At 38.6% G+C, this 24,528-nt stretch overlaps 1 protein-coding gene across 4 annotated transcripts in view; it reads right to left on the bottom strand.

Moving 5' to 3' along the window:
• LOC115218856 (E3 ubiquitin-protein ligase MARCHF5) overlaps positions 1–24,528 on the bottom strand; it is a 61,704-nt gene that overhangs the window by 11,253 nt on the left and 25,923 nt on the right. For all 4 annotated transcript variants that reach the window (XM_036508953.1, XM_029788805.2, XM_029788804.2 and 1 more), the window contains 2 exons: positions 23,559–23,761; positions 7,702–7,832 (listed from right to left, as the gene is read on the bottom strand). In XM_036508953.1, coding sequence (XP_036364846.1) covers positions 7,702–7,832; positions 23,559–23,761 — 334 coding nt within the window. The remainder of the gene's footprint in view (positions 1–7,701; positions 7,833–23,558; positions 23,762–24,528) is intronic.

Below are 24,528 nucleotides of genomic sequence, written 5' to 3' on the forward strand. Positions count from 1 at the left end.
TATATATGTATATGTGTGTGTCTGTTTCTTGGCGATGGACAGCAAAAAACCCTACCCCTTCTCTTCTTAAAGCTACGTATTCCTCACACCCACTTTCCTCGGCATTTTAAAAGAAACTTGTGTGTGCGCATGTATCTATGTATTTATGAAAGTATGTATGCAGCATTGTGTATATGACAGCTGTATTAATCCATCCCATTGCCATTCCATATTTGTCATTTACATATGCTGCACTTGAGAAGACCTACTGAGTCAAGTGAAACTTGTCATGGCCAATGCCAGTGCCACCTGACTGGCACCCATGCAGGTGGCACATAAAAAACACTATTCAAACATGGCCAATACCAATGCTGCCTGACTGGCTCCCATGCCGGAGGCACGTCAAAAGAACCATCTGGGAGTGATTGATGCCAGTTTCACATGACTGGCTCTTGTGCCAGTGGTACGTGAAAAGCAACATTTGAACATGGTCGATGCGAGCGCCACCCAACTGGCTCCTGTGCCGGTGGCACATAAAAAGCACCATTCGAGCAAGGTTGTTGCTAGTGCTGTCAAACTGAACTCCTGCCAGTGGCACATAAAAAGCATCTACTACACTCCTGGAGTGGTTGGTGTTAGGAAGGGCATCCAGCTGCAGAAACCTTGCCAGAACAGATTCGAGCCTGACGCAGCCTCTTGGCTTGCCAGTCCTCAGTCAAACCATCCACCCCGTGCCAGCATGGAATGCAGACATTAAAAGATGATGATGATGATATTATTTTGATTACAATATCAGAGTCATCAGAGCAAAGCCTTTAAAAGCCGTCATCTGCTTTAGCATCTGTGACTGTTACCCACGCCATCTGCTGTTTTACTTTTCTTTCCCTCTAGCATGACCAACAGTATTTTATTATATGTAAGATTATCAAGGCAGCGAGCCGGCATAATCATTAGCATCATCATCATCGTTTAACGTCCGTTTTCCATGCTGGCATGGGTTGGACGGTTCAACTGGGGTCTGGGAATCCAGAAGGCTGCGCCAGGCCCAGTCTGATCTGGCAGTGTTTCTACGGCTGGATGCCCTTCCTAACGCCAACCACTCCGTGAGTATAGTGGGTGCTTTTTACGTGCCACCTGCACAGGTACCAGACGAGGCTGGCAAACGGCCACGATCGGATGGTGCTTTTTATGTGCCACCGGCACGGGGGCCAGATGAGGCTGGCAACGGCCACAATCGGATGGTGCATTTTACGTGCCACAGGCACGGAGGCCAGTCGGGGTGGCACTGGCAACGGCCACGTTCGGATGGTTCTCTTACGTGCCATTGGCACTGGTATCACAGCTACAATTTCCATTGTAAAATACTTAACAGCATTTCATCCATCTTTATATTGAGTTCAAATTCCACCCAAGTCAACTTCACCTTTCATTCTTCTGGAGTCAATAAAATAAGTACGAGTTGAGCACTGGGGCTAATGTAATCAACTAGTCCCATCCCTTGAACTTGCTGGCCTTGTGCTAATATCTGAAACCAATATTATTATTATTATTAAGGCAGCGAGCCGACAGAATCGTTAGCACGTCGGGCATTTTGAGTTCAAATCCCACCAAGGTTGACTTATCCTTTCAGGGACAATAAATTAACTACTAGTCATATGCTGAGGTTGATGCGATCAACTTACCTACTTCCCACAAATTTCAGGCCTTGTGCCCATAGTAGAAAGGATTATTACCTCTGCCTTAGCGAAGGTGGAGGTATTGTTTTCAGTCGTGTTTGTTTGTTCGTTTGCCTGTGGACAAGATATCACAAGAACCACTGGATGGATTCAGATGAAACTGTCAGGGATGTTTGGCATCATGACTGGTACAAACTAATTAGATTTGGGGATCAATCAGGTACCGGATAAGGGTTCTGGATTATTTGTTGTATTTACTTTACATGAAGTATTACAATCTTACATTCTTTCAAGTCTTTCTCTGATTATCTCCCTTGAAAGCACACCCACGGTTTCCACATAAGTTTTGGCAGTGTTGCTGTTTCCAAAGTTTTATTTTTGTTTCTCTGTTATTGATTTTACTTTTGTCTCTATCTTAGTAGAAACTGATGGATACAGAAATCAAACTACATAAACAAATGGCAGCAAAACCATTCAGAAATTAAATAACACTAACATATTCAGTAACAATAATAAATTTTATTTATCCTCGACAACTTTTAGTTTCACCAATTTTGAATATATTGCTCCTGTTTAAAACCTCTTACCTACTTGACAATTGCATTTGAAGCTCTGCCTTCAAGGAGGCTTTACTTCTTGGACTCACGTTTTTGTGTGCAACAATGTTGTTAAATCTTCATTAACAATACCACATGCGGGTCCTTTCTGTTTTCTTTCACGCATGGATAAATTTTTCACTATAGAACTTAATGGTCGTAAAGACACTACATCAGTGAATGGACTAAAAAAAAAGCCTTCATAGAGAAAACTGTCCCTGTTCCCACTGCAGACACACACACAGCATTACAAACATGGCCTGCACACCCACCTTCACATTCCATGACTACCATTGGGATCGATCAGTTTACTAGACAAGGATTCTGAATTATTTTTGCAGCTTTTTTTACTTAAATTTTGAGAGCGGTCTGGTTCGTTTTTAGTATTCTTGTTTGTGAGAGCAGTAGAATGTATTTTAGATATTCTCATTTTAAAAATCATCTCTGGCTAATTGTTGAGAGGACGTTGGTGTTGCCTTGACAGAGGTTTGTGCTCTATGAGTGCTCTTTATAATTATTGTTGATATTACCATTATTACTACTACTACTATTACTATGACCAGAACTCTATTTTCATCTTTCCTTACAACTTGTGTTTACTGTATCTTCCATTTGTGCTCATTATTTTTTAGCTTATTATCATTATTGTCATTCTCTATTGGCTTTTGTTTATTTTTATATTCTATTCCTATTTGATTGTCATTATGGCATGGGTGGAACAGAAACCAATGAGTTAGAGGACTGCATTCAACAATGTCTGTTTTGACAAGGTTGCTATGGCTGGATCATCTTCCTAACACCAATCACTTCACAGTGTGTACTGGGTGCTTCTTTTTGTGACACTGGCACTAGTGAGGTCATCAAGTAATTTGCAAGGAAAAGCAAAGACCATCAACTGGGTGGAGGTATAGAGAAGGATGTGGTATTTGAGAGGCTAAAGTATGATAGAGAGACAGACACAGATCTCTTACTATAAAGGAGATACATAGCTACCCCATATTATATAAGCTAGAAAGAAGACAGTGATGTTGATAATGAGAGTCAGAGGGTACTATCAAGATACAAGGTGTGTGTAGGAAAGAATATGGACAAAGGATTGGAAAGTGGGGTGGATGATGAGTTAATTACTGGCACTGTCAGTAATGACGACAGTGCAACCCAATCAGTGGAACAACCTGCTTGTGAAATTAACATGCATGTGGCTGAGTACTTCACAGACATGTATCCTTAACATAGTTCTCTAGGAGATTCAGCATGCTACAGAATGTGACAAGGCTGGCCCTTTGAAATACAAGTACTACTCATTTTTATCAGCTGAGTGGACTGGAGCAATGTGAAATAGTGTCTGCTCAAGGAGGACACAGTATGCTGCTGGGAATTGAATTCACAACCTTACTGTCATGAGCCATATACCCTAACCACTAAGCCACGCGCCTTCATTAGAGTATGAGAGTAGCATGACAGATTGTTAAAGATGGGTGAAGAGATTAATGTAATGAATAGGACTAAAGTGGAAGTGTGGTTGATGGTAAATATCACTATAGAGAGGGTTATGGTGAAAGAATAGGAATGGTTCGAGGAGATAGGTGCCAGCACAGGAAAGGAGGAGAGCAGCAGTATGATAAGCATGTCGGTTTATCACAAAATATGTAGATGACGGTAGGGTGGGAAAGTGGAAGTGGGTAAAAAGTTGTAGGCTGCCTGAATCAAGAATTATATACAGTAGAAACTCGCAGTACCAGCTGATACTCATGTGAATTTTTGTCTTGAAGTATGAGCGAGTTTCTTACAAGCGACAGTTAGTCAGCGCTGAACTCACACTTGCCATCCCGACAAGTGCAGTCTTCGCTTGCTCAGTTCATATCTTTATCTTATTGTGGTAGCATCTCTTTACTCTCTCTCTTTTACTTGTTTCAGTCATTTGACTGCGGCCATGCTGGAGCACCACCTTTAGTCGAGCAAATCGACCCCGGGACTTATTCTTTGTAAGCCCAGTACTTATTCTATCGGTCTCTTTTGCCAAACCACTAAGTGACGGGGACGTAAACACACCAGCATCGGTTGTCAAGCAATGCTAGGGGGGCAAACACAGACACAAACACACACACACACACATATATATATATATATATATATATATACGACAGGCTTCTTTCAGTTTCCGTCTACCAAATCCACTCACAAGGAATTGGTTGGCCCGGGGCTATAGTAGAAGACACTTGCCCAAGATGCCACGCAGTGGGACTGAATCCGGAACCATGTGGTTGGTTAGCAAGCAACTTACCACACAGCCACTCCTACGCCTGTGTTTTTCCTAGTGTTTTTGTTTAGTTTCGTGCATTTGTTGCTATTATTTTATAATAATTAGTTGTGTTAGCCATGGGTCCTAAGGAGGTTAGTGCAAAGGACACTGCTGAGAAGAAAAAGCTAATCACGACAGAACTGAAGAACGAAATCATAGATACACACAAGAAAGGAATGCTTGTAGTGGACATCAATACGACCAAAGCACGTCGACAATCTGCACCATCCTGAAGAAAAAAGACGAGATCAAGACCATTACAACAGCAGTGGGGGTCTCCAGGCTCTCTGAGCAATGCACATCTATCCACAAAAGGATGGAAAAATTGCTTCTCCAGAAGTAACATGCAGGGGATACGATTATGGAGACCATCATTCTGAATGAAGACACGAGCACTGTATGGAGATCTCCTGAAGCACAACCCTGGAACATTGACGGTGGAGACATCAGCAGAAGCATTTATGGCTAGTCACGGCTGGTTTGAGAATTTCAAGAGGAGGACTGGTGTTTATAGCATAATCAGGTAAGGAGAAGCAGCGACTTCTGACACAAAAGGCAGCTGAAGACTTCATACATGAATTCCATCAGCTCATTGCAGCCAAGGGGTACATCGCACAACAGATATTCAACTGTGATGAAACTGGCCTTTTTTGGAAAAAATGCTCAGAAGAACCCACATAATTGCAGAGGAAAAGAAAATGCCAGGCTAGATAGACTCTCATCCTTTGTGTCAATGAAAGTGGAGAATTGAAGATTAAGCCGCTCTGTGTCTACCATTCTGAAAACCCACAAACGTTCAAGTCACTCAAAATCTTGATGGAGAAGCTGCAGGTCATGTGGAGGGCAAATGTTAAAGCCTGGATCACCAGGCAATTCTTCTTCAAGTGGGTCAACCTTGTCTTCAGACCAGCAGTGAAAAAGATCTTCCTCTCAAGACCCTCCTCATCCTCAACAATCCTTGAAGATGATATCCTGAATGAATTCAAATTCATAAAAGCTCTGTACCTTTCACACAACACCACCCCCATCTTGCAGCCCATGCACCAACAGGTTATTTCCAATTTTAAGAAATTGTACAACAAACACTTGTTTCGTCAGTGATTAGAAGTCACTGAAAATACAAATCTAACCCTTCATGAGTTTTGGAAGGAGCACTACAACATTGTAAACTGCCTGAAAATCATCAATATGGCCCGGCAGGATGGAACAAGGAGAACGCTGAATTCTGCATGGAGAAAACTGTAGCCTGACAGCATATCCTAAAGGGACTTCGAGGGGTTTGAGTCTGAGACACCTGTAGTCAAGGTGATAGTGTTTCTTGCCAAGTCCACGGGCCTAAAAGTTGATGGAGACATTAACAATCTTGTTGAGAAACACTCAGAGGAGCTGATGACAGATGAACTCCTGCAGCTTCAGAAGCAGCAGTATTTGGATGCAGTGGAAGAGATTGGTTCCCTAGAAGAGGACAGTGTAGTGCAGAATGCTATCTCTACAACTGACATAAAGGCAGAGTTGGCAAAGTGACAGTATGTTTCTGAATTTATAGATAATCATCATCCTGAAAAAGTAGCTACAGGTCGTGCAGCTGCTTAATTTAATGACATTGCTCAGGTGCATTTTTGTAACATTTTGAAAGGCAGGAAAAAGCAGACTTCTCTTGATGTATTTCTAATAAAACAACCTGCAAGTGTAAAAAGTGAAGAAAGTGTGTCCAAAAAGCCTAAATTAAGCAAAGTGAGAGAGAAAATGCCAGAAATTGTTCTTCCTGATGTCTTAATGGAAGGAGATTCTTCTTCCCAACAGTAATCCTCCTCCTCTCCATTCTATCGTCTTCCTCACACACAAATCATCCCATCTTTAAGGTAATTCAGTTAATAAATCCAGTTTACATATTTCTTTTGCATTCTCTTTTTTATAATTGACATTTTACTTATAACTATACCTTTCCCGTTTTAAAACCCATAAAAAAATTAATTTTGAGTGGTTTGGAGGGACTGGAACAGATTGATTATATTTTAGTTAATTTCAATGATGAAAATTGATTTGTAGAATGAATAAATTGTAAAATGAGCTCAGTCATGGAATGAATTAAATTCCTACTGTGAGGTATCAGTGTATGATGAAATTCCACTCCCCAAAGTCCAGATCATGAAATTCCATGTGCTACTGCTCATCATAACTAGGATCCTTCTTTCTGCATCTTAACACTAACTCATTTCTCCTCAGATAATGCTAGCATCTTCCTGTCCTTTTAATGAGCTTTGTTATAGCAAAGCGTTATGCTGCTACTTTAAGCCACTCATTCCACAAGGCACCACAGCCACCAACACACTATACCTTAACCACAACTCTCAGCCTCAAAAGCCTTAGCTGCTCTTAAGTTCTGTCCTGTCTTGATCTCAGCTCTTACTTACCAGGCCTAACATATCAACTGTGGCTAACCAGCCTTTCAGATTGCAATCAAACACTTATCTCAGCCTCTTCGCTGGTTTCTCAGTGATTGACGGTTTCTGTATGCTATCAAATAAGAAGCTGAATTTGCTGACTCTGCCTTTCCTCAGCTCAAGAGATCTGGACTTAAATAGTTTATAGTTCAAGTGAACCCTCTTGCCCCACCCCATCCACATGACACAGTGTTAGTTAGGTCATTGATATAAAAGCCCTAATGGAAGCTGGACACTAGACATGGTGGATGGTCTCCTATACTGAACTGCACTCAACTTCCCCAGTTTATTGATAGTAAGCACAAAAGGAAGACGCAAGTGGTGATACCCTTCTCAAGCTTGTGACATTCTAATTTAGAAGCAGCAGAAACCCTCAGAGTGAAGCTGTTTAGCAGTCCAGAATGAGGTTTCTGAACCTTTTGGGGATAACATGGTGCATGTTCAAAGTCTCTCCAATTAGTGATCCACATAGCCTTATAACTTTCTGAACTAGAGCATTAAATGTATGTTCCTCAGAATGTAGCTGTTAGGCACCAAGCAACAATACTAAAGAATATTTCACTTCAACACTGGGCAGTAAGATTATTCTAAACTGATTGATAGTTTTCAAATTTTCTGTCTCTGGAATGTGTGTGAGTGTGACCAAGAGTACATTGTATAAGACAATGTGAAATTGAAATAATTGAACCAAGCTATAAACATACCTGCATCACAGTAACAGCCCCATATGTAACAGCCATCCAATAGACTGAGCCTATAAATATACCTCCAGCCAAGAATGGACACATCTTATAGATGACTTTGTCTGTCATGTCCATTATATATACAAGACGACCTGTAGTGAAAGAAAAACAAAGATTAGAATTGTAGCTAAAAAGGGAATTGATAAAATTTTAAAATGACAATTCTTAGGTTCAAATCTCTTCTCAACTCACGATACAGTAATATGAATAAATATATGAAGGTTTAACCCTTTAGCATTTAAACTGGCCATGTCCAGCCCAAATATTTTATCTGTTCTATATTCAAACCAGCCAGATCTGACCTCTCACACCTACCCTACAATGTCATTTCAAAAAGCAACAATCACATTATTGAACTCTCAAAGCTACAAGAAAAAGCATGATCAATTTAAAACAATGTGAATAAGCTTTACATTTGAGAGAAAAATCTGAATGCTAAAGGGTTAGTCTATTTTTCCTTTCCTGAGTTTCGGCACAGATGACTCAGCTCTGCCTTGCATTTATTCTTTTAAAAATCTCTTCTATGCCATACAAACACAAAAGGCAAATACATGCAAAATTAACAGCAGCATTAATAAACCCCATTTGTTCATGTTTGTATGTCAGTGTAAGTTAGTCAGCTTATGTCATTGATTCAATGTCAGTTAGACACAATTTTTGCTGGCTTCTCTATGCACAGTCTGTAAATTTATTATTTGTACACAACTATCTTTTCTAATGTAAGACTTGTAAATACGAGCATTATCGTTTTGAAAATCTTTCAAAAGTAATTATTGCGTTTTACTCTAACCGGTACATCCTTCTTGACTTTGCCCTTTCTATTATCAAATGGCTTGCATTTACAACAGATTGACATAGGTTGATAGTTGAATTGATACAGGGTAATAATTGTGCAGTAGAAATGAAGGTAGTATGGGAGTTCTATCCTTGGAGGAAATATGAATAAGTTGATGAGGATAGAAAAGAAAGGAAGATATAATTCAAAAGTGAACAAATAACTGCAGCATTGGTGAGCAAAAGTTGTTAGATAAATAGCCTTTACTTGGATGTGATCAAGAATATTCCATGTTTGCAATACTCATATTAAATGTTATGCTTGGTTGTGAGTGAGCATAAGTAAAGACTTAAGGATTAAGACCAATAACATGCTTGAAATTAAAGTATATCATTGAAAAGGATGCACCCTATTTCTGTGTATACAAGCTATGGTAATGTAATATTTCTGCAATTAGTGTGTTATGTTGTATATAACACATTTCCACTCTTTCCATTGCAAGCTTCACTTTAACTTCCTTTGTAAAAGATAAGTGGTGGCTGGGGATTACAGCATTTTCTGTCCCCGAAGAAGATATATCTTTATCATTCTCTATGTTAAGGATGTGCTGTGGCCAAAACAAATCTACAACGATGGTGAGGTGTAGGAGTTGTAGTGACCTCGAGGAATCTAGTTGAGTACTGCTCATATTCAGATAGCTTACAAGACAGCTTTCTTGATACGTCTAGTGAGTATGCCTTTTTACTATTGAAGAAGAACAGAAGATGGGCATGATGTTGCTGGAAAATGTTTCTGAGGTTTCTGTTCATGTAGTGCAAGTTTAGCATGAGGTGTCTATGTTATAAGTGGATGACACTTTGGTATGAAAGGTTATCAAGGAATGAAGGGTGGTAACATGTGCATAGGAATGGGTGTTGGAAGTAATAACTTGTAAGTAATTGATATTTAAAAGAAACAGTGTATCAGAGAGAGTTCCATTAGCCATGATGATGCAATCTGACAGGAAGCCTCCAATCCAAGAGACAAGAAATGGAAGAAGCACATAGGAACAGAGGAAATTCATATACCAGGTACAGTCAAATGCTTTACAACAACAATAATTTTAGAAAAAATTTTCAAGGGTGCGGGCAACTGAGATTTAGGCTTTCAGTAGATATGGCTTTATGAAAGCCATATTGTTGATCATTAAGTTGGAAGAGGGATGAAAGTTGTTATTGATGATCTCCATGACCTTCAAGATGTTGAAAGTGAGAGCAATAGGTCAATAATTGATGGTATCAGATCCCTTCTTGTGAATGGGACACACTGTAGCATGTTTCTAAAGATGGGATAAATCTCTGAAAGAGAGAGTTTAAAGAGTTTGGTGAAGAGTAAAGGTTAGCTCTTGGGTACAATGTTTATGAGTAACAAAAGGAACTTTGTCAGGGCTGGTGACCTGGTAACCAGAAATGCTAGAGCACTTGGTATATATGAGTGTAGAGTAAGCCTGATGGAATGGAGCAGGATAGTTGAGTGCAAAGGAGGATTATATGAAGTTGATAAAAAAATTATTTTAGTAAGGGACCAAAAAGAATCTTCAGGGCAGGAGGTAGAAGTGCTTGCTGACACAGAAGGGTATCCTTAGCATTTCTAATAATTGTTGCATCAGGTGATGAAAGTCAGAGAGAGGGTCAAAGCCCAACTAATTCGGGAGAGAGTTAGTCTACATGAGATGCAATTTGGGTTTGTGCCAGGTAGAAGCACCACTGATGCTATATTTCTGGTAAGACAGTTGCAAGAGAAATTCCTAGCCAAAGAAAAACCTCTGTACTTGGCTTTTGCTGACACGGAGAAAGCCTCTGACAGGGTCCCCTGATCCCTTATCTGGTAGTCAATGCAGAAAGTAGGGATAGATGAGTGGTTGGTGAGAGCTGTACAAGCTATGTACAGGGATGCTGTCGTTAAGGTGAGGGTTGGCTATGAGTATAGCAAAGAATACTGGGTAGAAGCAGGGTTTCACCAAGAATCAGTCCTCAGCCCCCTCTTGTTCACCATAGTCCTCCAGGCAATAACAGAATTCAAGACAAGCTGCCCCTGGGAGCTCCTCTATGCTGATGACCTTGCTCTGATAGCTGAGTCACTACCACAACTAGAGAAGTTTCAGATGTGGAAGCAAGGTCTAGAATTGAAGGCCCTTAAAAGTTAAACTAGCAAAAACCAAAGTCTTAGTAAGTAGTAAGGCAGACAAATCACAAATCCCTTTAGGCTGATGGCTCTACTTGATCTTTAGAAAAGACGTAGGTAGAAAGTCCATAAAATGTACCCAGTGTAAGCTATGGACACATAAGAGATGCAGGAATAGCAAAGGAAGGTTAACTGGGAAGATAGTTTTTGTGTGTGGAAGATGAATAAGTGCAATAAACACTGAAAATGTACAGAAAACAGATTCCATTACATGCCGGGGGAAAAACCAGAAGTAGTTGATAGCTTCCATTACCTAGTAGCAGGGGTGCATGCTTCGAGAGCATAGCTGCTAGAATAAGAATAGGCTGTGCAAAGTTCAGAGAGCTCTTACTTCTGCTGGTAACAAAGGGGCTCTCGTTCAGAGTGAAAGGTAGACTGTATGATGCCTGTGTGCAAACAGCCACGCTACATGGCAGTGAAACATGGGCTGTGATAGCTGAGGACATGTGTAGGCTTGAAAGAAATGAAACTGGTCTGCTCTGCTGGATGTGTAATGTCAGTGTGCACACATGACAAAGTGTAAGTGCCCTGAGAGCAAAGTAAGACATAAGAAGCATCAGATGTCGTGTGCAAGAGAGATAACTGTGCTGGTATAGTCATGTGATGTATATGGATAGGACAGCTGTGTGAAAAAGTTTCACACCCGAACAGTGGAAGGAACCTGTGGAAGAGGTAGACCCATGAAGACGTGATGAGGTGTTGAAGCACAACCATTGAACATTAGGCCTCAAAGAGGTAATGACAACTGACCGAGACCTTTGGAGATATGCCGTGATTGAGAAGGTCCAGTGAGCCAAGTGAGATTATAGTTAGGGCCAATACTAGTGTTGTATCACTGGCCCATTTAGAAGCACTCTTCTATTGCTGAGCGATATGCCATGCTTGCGAAGACCTTTTGAACAGAGTGAAATCATAGCCGTGGCTGATGGCCAGTGCCACTTGACTAGCACATAAAAAGCGCACCATTTGAGCATGGCTGATGCCAGTGTCACCTGACTGGCACCCATGTCGATGGCACATAAAAAGCATCATTCAAGCATGGCTGATGGCAGTGCTGCATGACAGGTTCCTATGCAGGTGACATGCAAAAAGCTCCCGCTACACTCTTGGAGTGCTTGGTGTTAGGAAGGGCATCCAGCTGTAGCAACCTTGCCAAATTAGATTGGATCCTGGTGCAGCCTCTTAGCCTGCCAGTTCTCAGTCAAACTATTCAACCCATGCCAGCATTGAAAACAGACATTAAACAATGACAATAATGATCTTGCAGGAGTTGCAGAGTTGGGTAAAAGTTGGCCAGCTTATAATGGTAGATAATTTTCTCCAATCACTGTAAGCAATGTTCTTTACTAGAACTGTGACTGTGAGGCAGCGGTGGTAGTTTTGGTTGTGTGAGAGATACAGAACATCTTTAGAGTATGACTTCAGTCATCCTCATAGTTGTCTGATAGGTCAAGGCTGACTTTAAAATTCAGTTCCATATTACTAACAATGGCAACTGCACCATTTTCATTGCACATAAGCTCTGAAATGAGATCTACATAAAGCAAAATTAAATGGAAATAGAGGACTGCTTCCACAAACATCATGCCAATGTCCAGAAAAGTGTGGAAAGAGTCAGAAAATTCATGGTATCTCAGTTCAATTCAACAGACTATTTCAGTGTACCGGCACATCCTTTCACACCTACAGACATAAATAGAAACACATCAGCTTTATCCTTGAAAAGCCGCTATCTATCAGTATCAATGAATGCTTACGTTCTTTATTATCTGTCCCTACTTTTTTAACAACCCCCTCCATTATTTCTTCATAGCAACCTAACGTGCTTTTATAGACTTAGCTATATATCACTTGGGTTTCATATCCAATCCTGCTAACTCCTTTCCCTTTGCAGGAATGGATGTTTTTTTTTTTTCTTTCTTTCACCAGTTGAATCCTATGACTTTTCTATCTTTTTAATGTTTACCCTCTCCACCTCTTTCCTCATCTATATTTTGTATTTAAGTGTACATAACATGGCTATATATCTGTATATATGTGTGTGTCTGTGTGTGCGTGCATATTTACATAAATAATTATGTACTCTACATTTCTTTTATTTAATCATTTAATTTAATCTCTTTTATCTCTTCGTTGCTGTTTTGTGACCTTATCAGCAGTCTTTCGGCCTTCATTTCTTCCCAGCCATAATTTACAACATTCACTGGCAAAAGGAGCTGCAACCTTAAAATTTCACTTCATAAATTGCATTTTCGTAAACTTCTATTGCACAACTGATTTTAACCAATGTAAACCATTAATCATCATCAGCAGATTATTATTATTATTCAGAGTGTGTGTGTGTGTGTGTGTGTGTTCGTGTGTTTGTGTGAGAGAGAGAGAGAGAGAGAGAAAGGTTTTGCATTTGTGTATATTTATTATACGCGTGCACATGTAAACACGCACATACACACACACTTCCACTGACTCATTCAAGCAGGTCGGCTGACTATTGGCATGTGCTGGTGCATGTATGTGTGTGTGTGTTTGTGTGTGTGTCACCCATCTGCCCATATCATAGCTACCAGCAGCTGATGAAGTTTGATCGATATTCTTGTTAGCAACACTGTGATGACAGTGGGAGGAGAAGGAGGCTGTATTAATATTTTGACATGTTGGTTAATTTATGCAGCTAGCACAGGATGGCTCTTCTGCTGATGTATACAAAGGGAAGAAGTGGGAGTGGAAGATAATGGTGTTGCTGCTCATGATGATTATATACGAAGGGAAGAGGGGGAAAGTGGAGGATAGGGCTGCTACTGCTGCTGATGTATATGGAAGGAGAGGCGGAGTGGAGGACGGTGTTGCGGATGATGTATATAGGAAGAAACTAGAAGTGGAGGATAGCGCTACAGCTGCTACTGTGTGTGTGCGTGTGTTTTTATATATATATATATATATATTATCACTTAGTGAAGAGTAAGGGTCATAATTTAGCATGTGAAAGACAGAAGTGAATGATTGTGTGTGTGTGTGTGTGGATGAGTAATGTTATTGCCACTTTGTAGTTCCATTCTCAGCTCTGATCCATGAAAAATAGGAAGTCAGCTGACTGAGTGCATCTACAAATTTAAATAATACCACTTCATTGGAAGCAATATTATCACATGTATATGGAGTGCAATATGGCAATCTGGCCATGAAACATTTCTTTCATTGTCCCAACTATTCCTGTAAGCCTTTAGGTTCCACTGAACGTAAAGCAAGTAAAGTGCCTTCTATCAAAGGAATAGTATGTATGTGTGTGTGTGTGTATATATATATATATATATATATATAAATAAATATATATATATATATATACCAGAGTAACCACATAACTGTCCAACGAATGGGAAACTCTGAGTAACAGCTTTTGTTATATTTCTGCTGCTTTTAAATAAAGTATATATATCATCATCATCATCGTTTAACGTCCGTTTTCCGTGCTAGCACGGGTTGGACGGTTCGACCGGGGTCTGGAAAGCCAGGAGGCTGCACCAGCTCCAGTCTGATCTGGCAGTGTTTCTACAGCTGGATGCCCTTCCTAACGCCAACCACTCCGTGAGTGTAGTGGGTGCTTTTTACATGCCACTGGCACAGGAGCCAGGGGAGTCTGGCAGCTGCCATGATTAGTTGGTGCTTTTAACGTGCCACCGGCACGGAGCCAGTCAAGACGGCGCTGGCAACGGCCACGTTCGGATGGTTCCTTTTTACATGCCACCGGTACAGAAGCCAGTCAAGGCAGCGCTGGCATTGGCCACGTTTAGATGGTGCTTTTTATGTGCCACCAGCACAGGTATCACAACTATATATATATATATATATATATATATACATATTCTTTATTTGTGAATTAAGGCTACCATTGGTTTCATGTTAAGAAGAGCAGGAAAATATCCTAGTATCTTAAAAATTTTCCAAGCTGATCACATAAAGGCTTTTGCATCCATTTTGGAAAACAGTCTTGTTTTGTTCACAAGATTTCTCGTAAATTCACATAAACAAAACAATGAAACATTTATGAGAAATCCCATGAACAAGACAAGACTGTTTTCCAAAATGGAGGTGAACACCTTTCTCCATGTGTCAGAATGATGTAGACGCATATGAGAACTCAATAGAGTTCAAAAAATTGCTTAAGGTTGTTCATCATATTTTCAGTCTGCAGAGAAATCGCGAAAATTTGCCCAGTTTATAAATATACCAAATGTTACACACACATATATACATATAGTTGAAATTTACAGAAAAACAAAAGATGATGACAGGTGTATTAGTTTGACATTTGGGAAGGTGAGAAAGTCTTTCACATTTTGAGCCTATGCTCTTCAACCGAAAGGAACATGAGGAAATAAACAGAGAGAGAATAAAAAAACTTTTGGAGTTAGCAATCAATTATAGTGACTGGTTGGACTAAAGTAGTCAGACAGAGAGCTTGGAAGAAGTGGAGATAATTAAGTATTGGTGATCCCAAAACGAAGGTGCGTGCGTGTGTGTATAAGAAAGTGTGTGTGTTTGTGGACAGGAGCTGGTAACTTTGATGTGTGGATGTGTGTGTGCATCTGTATTGTGTGGGTGCTGGGAAGTGGTCAGTGATAGTGTGTGCAGGGTGATGTGCTGTGGTTGTGTTGGGGGTGGGATGTGGGAGTGGGGGTGGGGCATGTGGAAGTGGGATGTGTAGGGTTGGGGTGTGGATGGAAGGGGCATCAATGAAAGGAGAAGGTGGGTAGGAGTGAAGAGAGGAAGTAGGTGCCAGATGAGAGAAGACAAGGGGAGTAAGATGAAGAGGGGAGGGGAGTTGAGCCCATGTGATGCAAATGAGCAAAGAGAGAGGATTAATTCCTGTTCATGGCGAAGACGGGAGTCTGGATGGCCCCTGTGCAAAGACAATCCAAACACAGACAGGTGTTGTAATGAATGACCAGTAGAGTGAAAATGGCATGAGACCGGGTGTCATTCCCAAGTCTAATGTCTCAGAAGTCCTCCGCAAACCAGTCAGCCAAGCAGTGTTCCGTTTTACCGACATACAGAGGACTGAAAGAGCAGCAGATGCAGTAAATGACATTGCTAGAAGTGCAGGTAAAGGAGTCAGTGATATGATAGGGACGATGATGGGTGCCTGTGAGGATGATGGTATTGGAGAGGTAGGGGCAAGTGCAGCAGTGTGGGCGAAAGCAGGGGAACGAGCCAGGTTGGGGGTGGGGTTAGGGAAGAAACTGTAGACCATGTCATGTATGTTGTGAGCTCGTTTGAAGGAGGGAAGGGGTAGGTTGGGGAAGATGTGCAAAGTGGAGGGGTCACACTGGAGTTGCTGGAAGGCTCGGAGAATGGTGAGGAGTAACAGCAGGGTGGGTGCAGAGAGAGAGAGCAAAGGCACAGTCCATGGAACATGCTCTGGCAAGGGCAGTGTGGATAGTGGTGAGAGGATATCTATGAAGGATTAAGTGGCAAGCCAGGAGTTGAGACTGAGTCTCAAAGTCATGGTTGTCACTGCAGAGCCTGCCGACGGAATAGTGTGGACATGCCAGGTTGGGGCTTGCGTCAAAGGTCTAGGAAATGTTTGAGGGCAAGAAGTCCTTCATGGTGTGGGATCACCATATATAGACTTTTGAAGCTCCAAAAACACTTGCCAAATTTAATGACAAATTATGGTGCCGCAATGCAAATAATAATTTATTTGATATGACCATGGGATCTTCTGATTCTGCACAAATTACAGACTTAGTAGGCTTATATCTGGTACATAAGACCTTCTCTCAACGGAAGATTATATAGAGATGACACTTTCCTGGTATATAACGGCCGATCCAAAGAACTCCATAATTTTATAAAAAGTTTTGTTTATCTATTACCTTTGAAGAAAGCTATTGTAAAGCAAATTTTTTAGATGTAACTCTGGTCCTCAATACCTCAACTTATTCTCCTTTCCATAAACCTAATGAATACCTCAATTATATAAACATTCATTCTAACCATGATATATCATTACTTAATAGCATTGTAAACAGTATGTCGATTAGAATCTCAGATCTATCCTATAATGAAGAAATATTCAATAATCATGTAAACTATTATAATCAAGCTTTAGCTGCAAGTGGATTTAAACAAAATATTAAATATATAAGATACAAAACTTAAGATTTATTTAGCACAAATGGAATTAAACCAAACTACACATAATAAGAAATACAACTAACTTTACTTCTAACAATAATATTCAATCAATACAAAAGTCATGAAAAAACTGTAAAACATGACAAAAAACAGAAAATATTATAATAGGCATAGAACCAAATATACTAATAACAAAAAACACTGAGGAAATACTATGCAAATTCCAAAATCAGTATATAACTATAAATTAACTAGTAAGAGTGGAAATAGGGAAATTATTTAGTACACAACACCATTTTCAATAAATGTTAAAGGATTAGCAAAAAAATTTCTAAACGTAATCAAAAATAGCTTTCCTAATAATCATAAGTATAACCATATATTTAACAGATCAACAATTAAAATATCTTTTTCAACACTGCCAAACATAGGATCAATTATCGCCAGCTCTAATAAACGAAAACTTAATAACTATAAAAATAGTTTAAGAAATAATAACAACAATAATACTAGTAATGAAATATACAATAGTTCTAGAACACCCAATAATACTCAACATAATACAAGTTCAATAGATAACATTACGAGAATACATAGCAATACTAGAACAGTAACAAAATTTCAGCAAAATTCCAATAATTATACATCTCAAAATATGCAATATGCTTTAGCTAATCCAATACCACAATCTAATAACAATAGTAACATACAAACAGTAAATATACCTAATTCTATTATAAATGATTCCAAAACAAATCCATATATATATATATATATATATATATCATCATCATCATCATCATCATCATTTAGCGTCCGTTTTCCATGCTAGCATGGGTTGGACGGTTCAACTGGGGTCTGGGGAGCCCGAAGGCTGCACCAGGCCAGTCAGATCTGGCAGTGTTTCTACAGCTGGATGCCCTTCCTAACGCCAACCACTCCGAGAGTGTAGTGGGTGATTTTATGTGCCACCGACACAGGTGCCAGACGAGGCTGGCGAACGGCCACCCTCGGATGGTGTTTTTATGTGCACCGACACAGGTGCCAGACGAGGCTGGCAGACGGCCACGCTCGGATGGTGTTTTTATGTGCCACCGACACAGGTGCCAGATGAGGCTGGCAGGTGCCAGACGAGGCTGGCAGACGGCCACGCTTGGATGGTGTTTTATGTGCCACCGACACAGGTGCCAGATGAGGCTGGCGGACGGCCACGATCGGATGGTGTTTGTTACGTCCCAAAGCACGGAGGCCAGTCTATGCGGTACTGGCTACGGCCACGTTCGGATGATTTTCTTGTGTGCCACCGGCACTGGTACCACAAAGATACAAATTCCATTTATGTTCATCTATTTTGATTGTTTTGATTGATTTGATTTTCACTTGCCTCAACAGGTCTTCACAAGTGTCACTTGCTCAACAGGTCTTCACAAGTGTCACAAGAAGGAAGGTATGCACAGGTGGACTGTCTACGTCGCCGGGTCTTCGGATGGTGTCTTTATGTGCCACCGACACAGGTGCCAGATGTGGCTGGCGAACGGCCACGATCGGATGGTTTTCTTGTGTGCCACCGGTACTGGAACCACAAAGATACAAATTCCATTGATGTTCATCTATTTTGATTTGGTTTGATTTTCACTTGCCTCAACAGGTCTTCACAAGTGTCACATATATATATATATATATACACACACACACATATACATTTTTTTATAGTTTAATTTTTCTTAAAGAAACACTCAATGCTCCTTCCTCTACCTTGCCCACACATCACCTTCTGGCTTTCAAAATGCTAAAATCTCCCTATCTTTCACTTTTGGCTAATGTTTCCCGCATGCGTAGAATTCTACTGAAATAGTAGACTTAAAAAATACCTGACCACCACTAGAAAACCCAACATGCTAGAAACAACAGGTAAAGGGACATTATTTCTGAAGAAACTTCCCTGCTTTCCAAAAAGCTAAAAGTGAAACATTGGGAGTGTGTAGCTTTTTGAAAGTGGTGAGGTGAAGGGCAAAATTCTTAAAAGATTCGCACTGTTTTTTCTCCATGGATTGCCAAGAACAAAAAATTGAAAACAGTAAAAAATTAATTTGGTGTGGAGAGACGTTTTGTGGGTGAAATCCTAATCTCCTGTATCGCAAATATAGGAATTGAAAGAAATTTAGGAAAAAAAATAAGGGCGGGGAGGAAATGTCACCTTGGACATGCTAGAAAGAAGAGGTAAAGGACAGGATATCTCAGAAAACTTCCTTTTAAGTTTATATCGAAGATCAGGTTTTTAAATATGCTCGTCACAAATACAAATTACATAACAGAAAAAGATCATTTCATTTGGGTTTGGGCTGTAAATTTGCATGTGCACACTGGAAGAATTAACATAAGTCGCACAATAGTTTTACCTAGAGTGTGTGTATGCATGTGTGTGTGTGTCAAAGGAAGTTATTTTATGACATTCTTCCATTTGAAGAAGCAAAGTTGTCAACTCAACATATATGGATCATATGATTGTTAATTTTCGTAAAATTGTTTTAATTTCTGTATGCTTTGAAGAGAGCAGAAACTGAAAGAGAGGATAAAGTGAAAAGGTGACATTTGCTTTGAAGTAATAGGAGAAAGTAAAAGAGAAGAAAGTGTAAGAATGTACATGTATGAGAGATAGACAGAGAGAGAGAGAGAGAGAATGAGTGAGTGAAGGTGTGTGTTGTGATGTATGAAATTTTTTGTATGTATGTCCAAGTGGCACTCGCTCTCTCTCACATACACACATTATCTTTCATATACACATACATAAATAGGCAGAGGTAAAGAATACGCACACCACCTGTTTTCGGCATAACCCTAATCCTAAACACCGGGCTTACGTATTCTTTACCTTCGCTCATAAATACATATGCATACATCTTTTTTGTGTGTGAGAAAGAATGAGACTGTACTTCCTTATAACATATAGAAAAATGGCTGTCTTTTAATGCAATTTTTTGGGTTATTTGTGTACATTTTCATAAATGCTTGTCTGAGTAAAATTCTATGCATGTGTGAAACATCGGACAAAAGTGATACATTAAAAGCAAACCAAAATATTGTCTGAAAATTACCTCAAAATTGTGCAACCCAACCTAGTTGCCAAGGTTATTTTAATTGTAAAAAAGAGTTGTTGAGTCAAAAAAACAGTTTATTTGGTAGATGGATAATAAGCAGCTTTCTTTATTATAATACATATGTGACTAATTCAGAGGAACATTACTTTCATTATTCCCACATCATCACTCTTGTAATGCAACACTTTGTAATTTTGGTTCAAATTGAAAGTGTGAAACTATTTTCATTTTGTAATAAAACCTGGTCGTTGTAGAGAAGTGTATTTGAAATAACTATAGCTGGTTATTGAGATAACGTAGAAAATATGCAAATGAAAGTTTATTTGACATGTGCAATTGATTGATTGTTCTGGAAGGCGGTGAGTTGGCAGAAGCGTTAGCATGCTGGGCAAAATGCTTGAGTGGTATTTCACCTATGTTTACGTTCTGAATTCAAATGCCATCGGGGTCAACTTTGCCTTTCATCTTTTCAGGGTCGATAAATTAAGTACCAGTGAGATATTGGGGTCAATGTAATCAACTGGTCCCCTCTCCCGAAATTTCAGGGCTTGTGCCTATAGTAGAAAGGATTTGATTGTTCTGGTCTTAACATCAATTGGTAAGAATAGAAGTCATTTGATGACACCCTTTTGTTTGTAATTGGCTATCTTGTTGCAGGTTCAATCCGAGGAATATTGAAATACCCATCTTGTCCATTCCACAGAATAAGATTAAACTGGAGAACATCATGAGAGGGATGAGTCTGTGAAACACGTTCAAGGTTGTTATCTTGAATACAAATGAGAACATCATGATTCTCAATGGGATCACCAACCATAAGAATGGCTACTTCATTAAATGTGGGCTCATTAAAAGTGTAAAATGTTCTTTACTATAGTTTACTATAGATGTAACGAATGCAGAAACACAAACACACACACTCATAGAATTGATAATATTGAAAACAGCACCAGCAAAACAAAATGTAACTGATATAGGTGCAAAACATACTTTCTCTAGCATAGTTATGCTATAAAAAAAGGGAAAGTCATCAATTTAGCGAACGTTAGTATTCATCACCAAATTAAGAAAGTACAGAAATTCAACATTTATTTGGAACATGCACTAAATGTTATAAAATTCACAACTAAATGAATATCACAGTGGAGAAAGTGAAAGTCCAAGAAAATTCAGAAGGCATAATTAAAATTCTCATACAAAAATAATTTATTTTACAATTTTGAAACAAACGCTGAACCAAGCGTATAAAAAGAGAGATGCTGTTTTTGAACCATGTAACATTATAGGCTGTAGAATAAATACTGAGTAACACAGTAAAAAGGTTGTACGATGTTGATACTCACAGTGATGAAGAATAGAAGGACTGTTAAAAAAACATTATCTTGAAACTGGTTAGGAGTGGAATAACATTTCTGTAATTATATTAAAAAGCTGCTGAGGCTTTCTACTTTGCCAAGTTTCTGAATTTGTTATAATAACCAGAATATTTTTTTTTTCAGATATTGACAGTAATCAAGTATTGTGAGTGGCGTTAAATCAGCCAAATCTTCATTGTTAGTAGTACTTGAAATTAAACGTTGTTGTTTGTTTGAAGTCCAGGCTGCAAGTAACTTTCAATATCGGCGCATTTCACTGTTAGTGAGGAGCATTATATACGTAAACTAAGACACACACATGCACACACACACACGAACATTAATGCACACCTGAAGCCTATCTCTATCCTTGTGTGTCTGTCTTTGTCTTTGGATGTGTGTGTGTGTCAGTTGTCACAAAAATGTATGTATACAAACACATACACCATCACACACATATACTTGTCAGTCATCAGCCTAATGTAGGTAACAAACATGCAAACACACTCATATAGAAAATGTGATGTCATCGTCATTGTGGTGGTGATATAAAATGTCGTTTATGATAGGTGACTAAAAGAAAAATGTTAAATTTTTGTAATGCAAATATGTGAATGAAAATATAGCTTAGTTGGTAGCCAAAAGCTTACCGAATCTTTTGACACCCCTTACGCCAAAATCAGCAACTCAGTTTGGAATGCATAAGGAACATAGTCACACACACACACATACAAACTCTCTTTTATAGTTATAGATATATACATATGTACACACATATATATATAATCAAGTTAAGGTAATAAATCTCATTAAGAGATCATAAATTCAATGAAAATACTGTTTAGTTACCAATCTACAGAAAGTTCAGCTATAAGGTAACCACATAAACCGTGGTTCACGTGTTTACATATTTAAAGAATAAGGAGAAAATGGAGAGGTAATTAATAAAATTATCTATTAATTATAAAATATAACAACATCTCTAACAGTTGTTTTGATTCAGAAATCTTTAGATGGAGAGTATATTTTAGATTTTAAAAAAAGTTTGTTTACCTTAATTTTGGAGAATAAGAGAAATATAAAAAAAACTGCATTATTTATGGGATGACTCAATATACATTGAATCTAAAGAAAATAAAGAAAGTCAGGAGGTATGAGATAAATACATTTCACTAATTTATATCCACAAGATTACGACCATTTCGCAGCCAACATCATTAATCATACTCTTCCATACATTAATATTTCAAAGATAACATTTTTGTATGTGTATACTGGAGTTGAAAAATAAATGTAAAATAATTTATTCGACACAAAAATAACTTTTGCATGATGTTGGAAGCATAAAGTCCATCATCCTATGGATATCAACTGGTGAAATAAATATATTCATTTCATACCTCCTGACTTTCTTTATATTCTATATACTCCTAATGAAATCATCATCACCGACTGGATTTACTAGATTTCAATTGCATAGGACTACATATTACACTCGTATGTATTGGTTTACTATGTGGATTGTAGCATGGGCCACTAAAGGAGCTTTTTTGTGAGTACCACCTGATTTGATAAATCCATATATTGTGCATTAAATTTATATATATATATACTGGCCCCCTCCCCAAAAATTTCAGGTCTTGTGCCAGAGTAGAAAAGATTTCATTTAGATAGGTAAGTAAAAACTATGGTATTATCGGTGAAAAACTTGCAACTGATGGAAAGGAAATATGTAGTGTTTTACAGCTGTTTCTAGGATAGCTGCAAATTTGTGCATACTGTCTGCAGCACAAAATGTGTCCGCAATTCGTCCTATCAGAAGAAGAAATGCCAATATTTTTATATATCTCCTCTCAATATGTTATAAATTAACTTGACATATTGAGACTGCCTGTTCATATTTTAGTTCTATTATACATACATCAGCTTGATTGATATATTGCCTATAGCCAACTCTTATTTACGTGAATCCTGCATCCCTGCACTTAAAGTTGGAATTTAGGCACTTGGTTTGGCCTGAGCATTCATTGTATGTACTTATAACTTATGTCTTCTTACCTATCATTTATATGTATGTATGTTCCTAGTTAATTTTCTAATACTACATGCATTAAATAAGTTAATACTGCTTCATTCTTGATAGGTATTTACACAAAAGATTTATTTAAAAATCCTTGAAAAGGAAAAAATACTTCAAAAGAACATCAATAAGAGATGAAACACAGTCATTACCTGGACTTGGATAAACAATGGTAAATTCTGTATTGCACTGTGGACAGCGTACTTTGGTTGACAAATCTTCCAGTTGCTGACCATCAATCCAACGCTGAAGACAAGTATTGTGAACCCATTTGGTTGATCCACTGCATCGACACGGCTTCAGCCAACCATTTTGACCTTGAATGTCAGTGTTATAACAAATATAACATGTTCGTCTGAAACAGAAAGGCCGGTTCAATCAATGGGTCTGTTCACTAAATTATCTGGCAAAGACATGCTTCCAAATTTTAGAGGTTAAAAGCCCCATGTCAAACAGTAGATAACAATAAAACAAAGCCATTGAAGCAAGATTCTTTTCAGCAACAAGAGGAAAATGTATCAATGGATTAAACTTCCATTGATACATTATGTGCAATGTATCATTACATTGCACATAATGTATCATTACATTGCATTCATTATGTGCAAAATTATGTGTAAGCATAACGATATTAGAGAGCATGCCATCTACCACTCTAATGTTACAAAGACATTCTGATATAGTAACCAAGATATTGCAATCATAAATGTTTCAGAAACAAGTAGTTAAGTTAGTAACACAAAACTTCAAATACAATTCAGTAACATGGATCACTGGTATCTAGCCATGAATAATATACATACTTAGACACAAAGTATTCTCACCAAATATACATTCCATTTACTAATATTATCATACTGGCTCTTATATATCAAAATAGCCTTGTGACAAAAATAAACAAGCAGATCATAACTTGAAAGAAGACTAGCAATAAAAAAATTCTAGCTTTTCATTTTGATATAAAAGGAGACTATCAAGAATAGTAACAAGAAATGGCATGAACCATTACAGGAATAAAGGAGTTTTCAAGTTATTTACAGCATGGAAGAAGACTTCATGTTTTAAGTGTAGCTTAGAATATATTGAAGGTGTGTGTGTCAACAAATATGTGATGCACATATG

Source organism: Octopus sinensis, linkage group LG14 (genome assembly GCF_006345805.1).
Source record: "Octopus sinensis linkage group LG14, ASM634580v1, whole genome shotgun sequence".
Classification (NCBI taxonomy): Eukaryota; Metazoa; Mollusca; class Cephalopoda; order Octopoda; family Octopodidae; genus Octopus; species Octopus sinensis.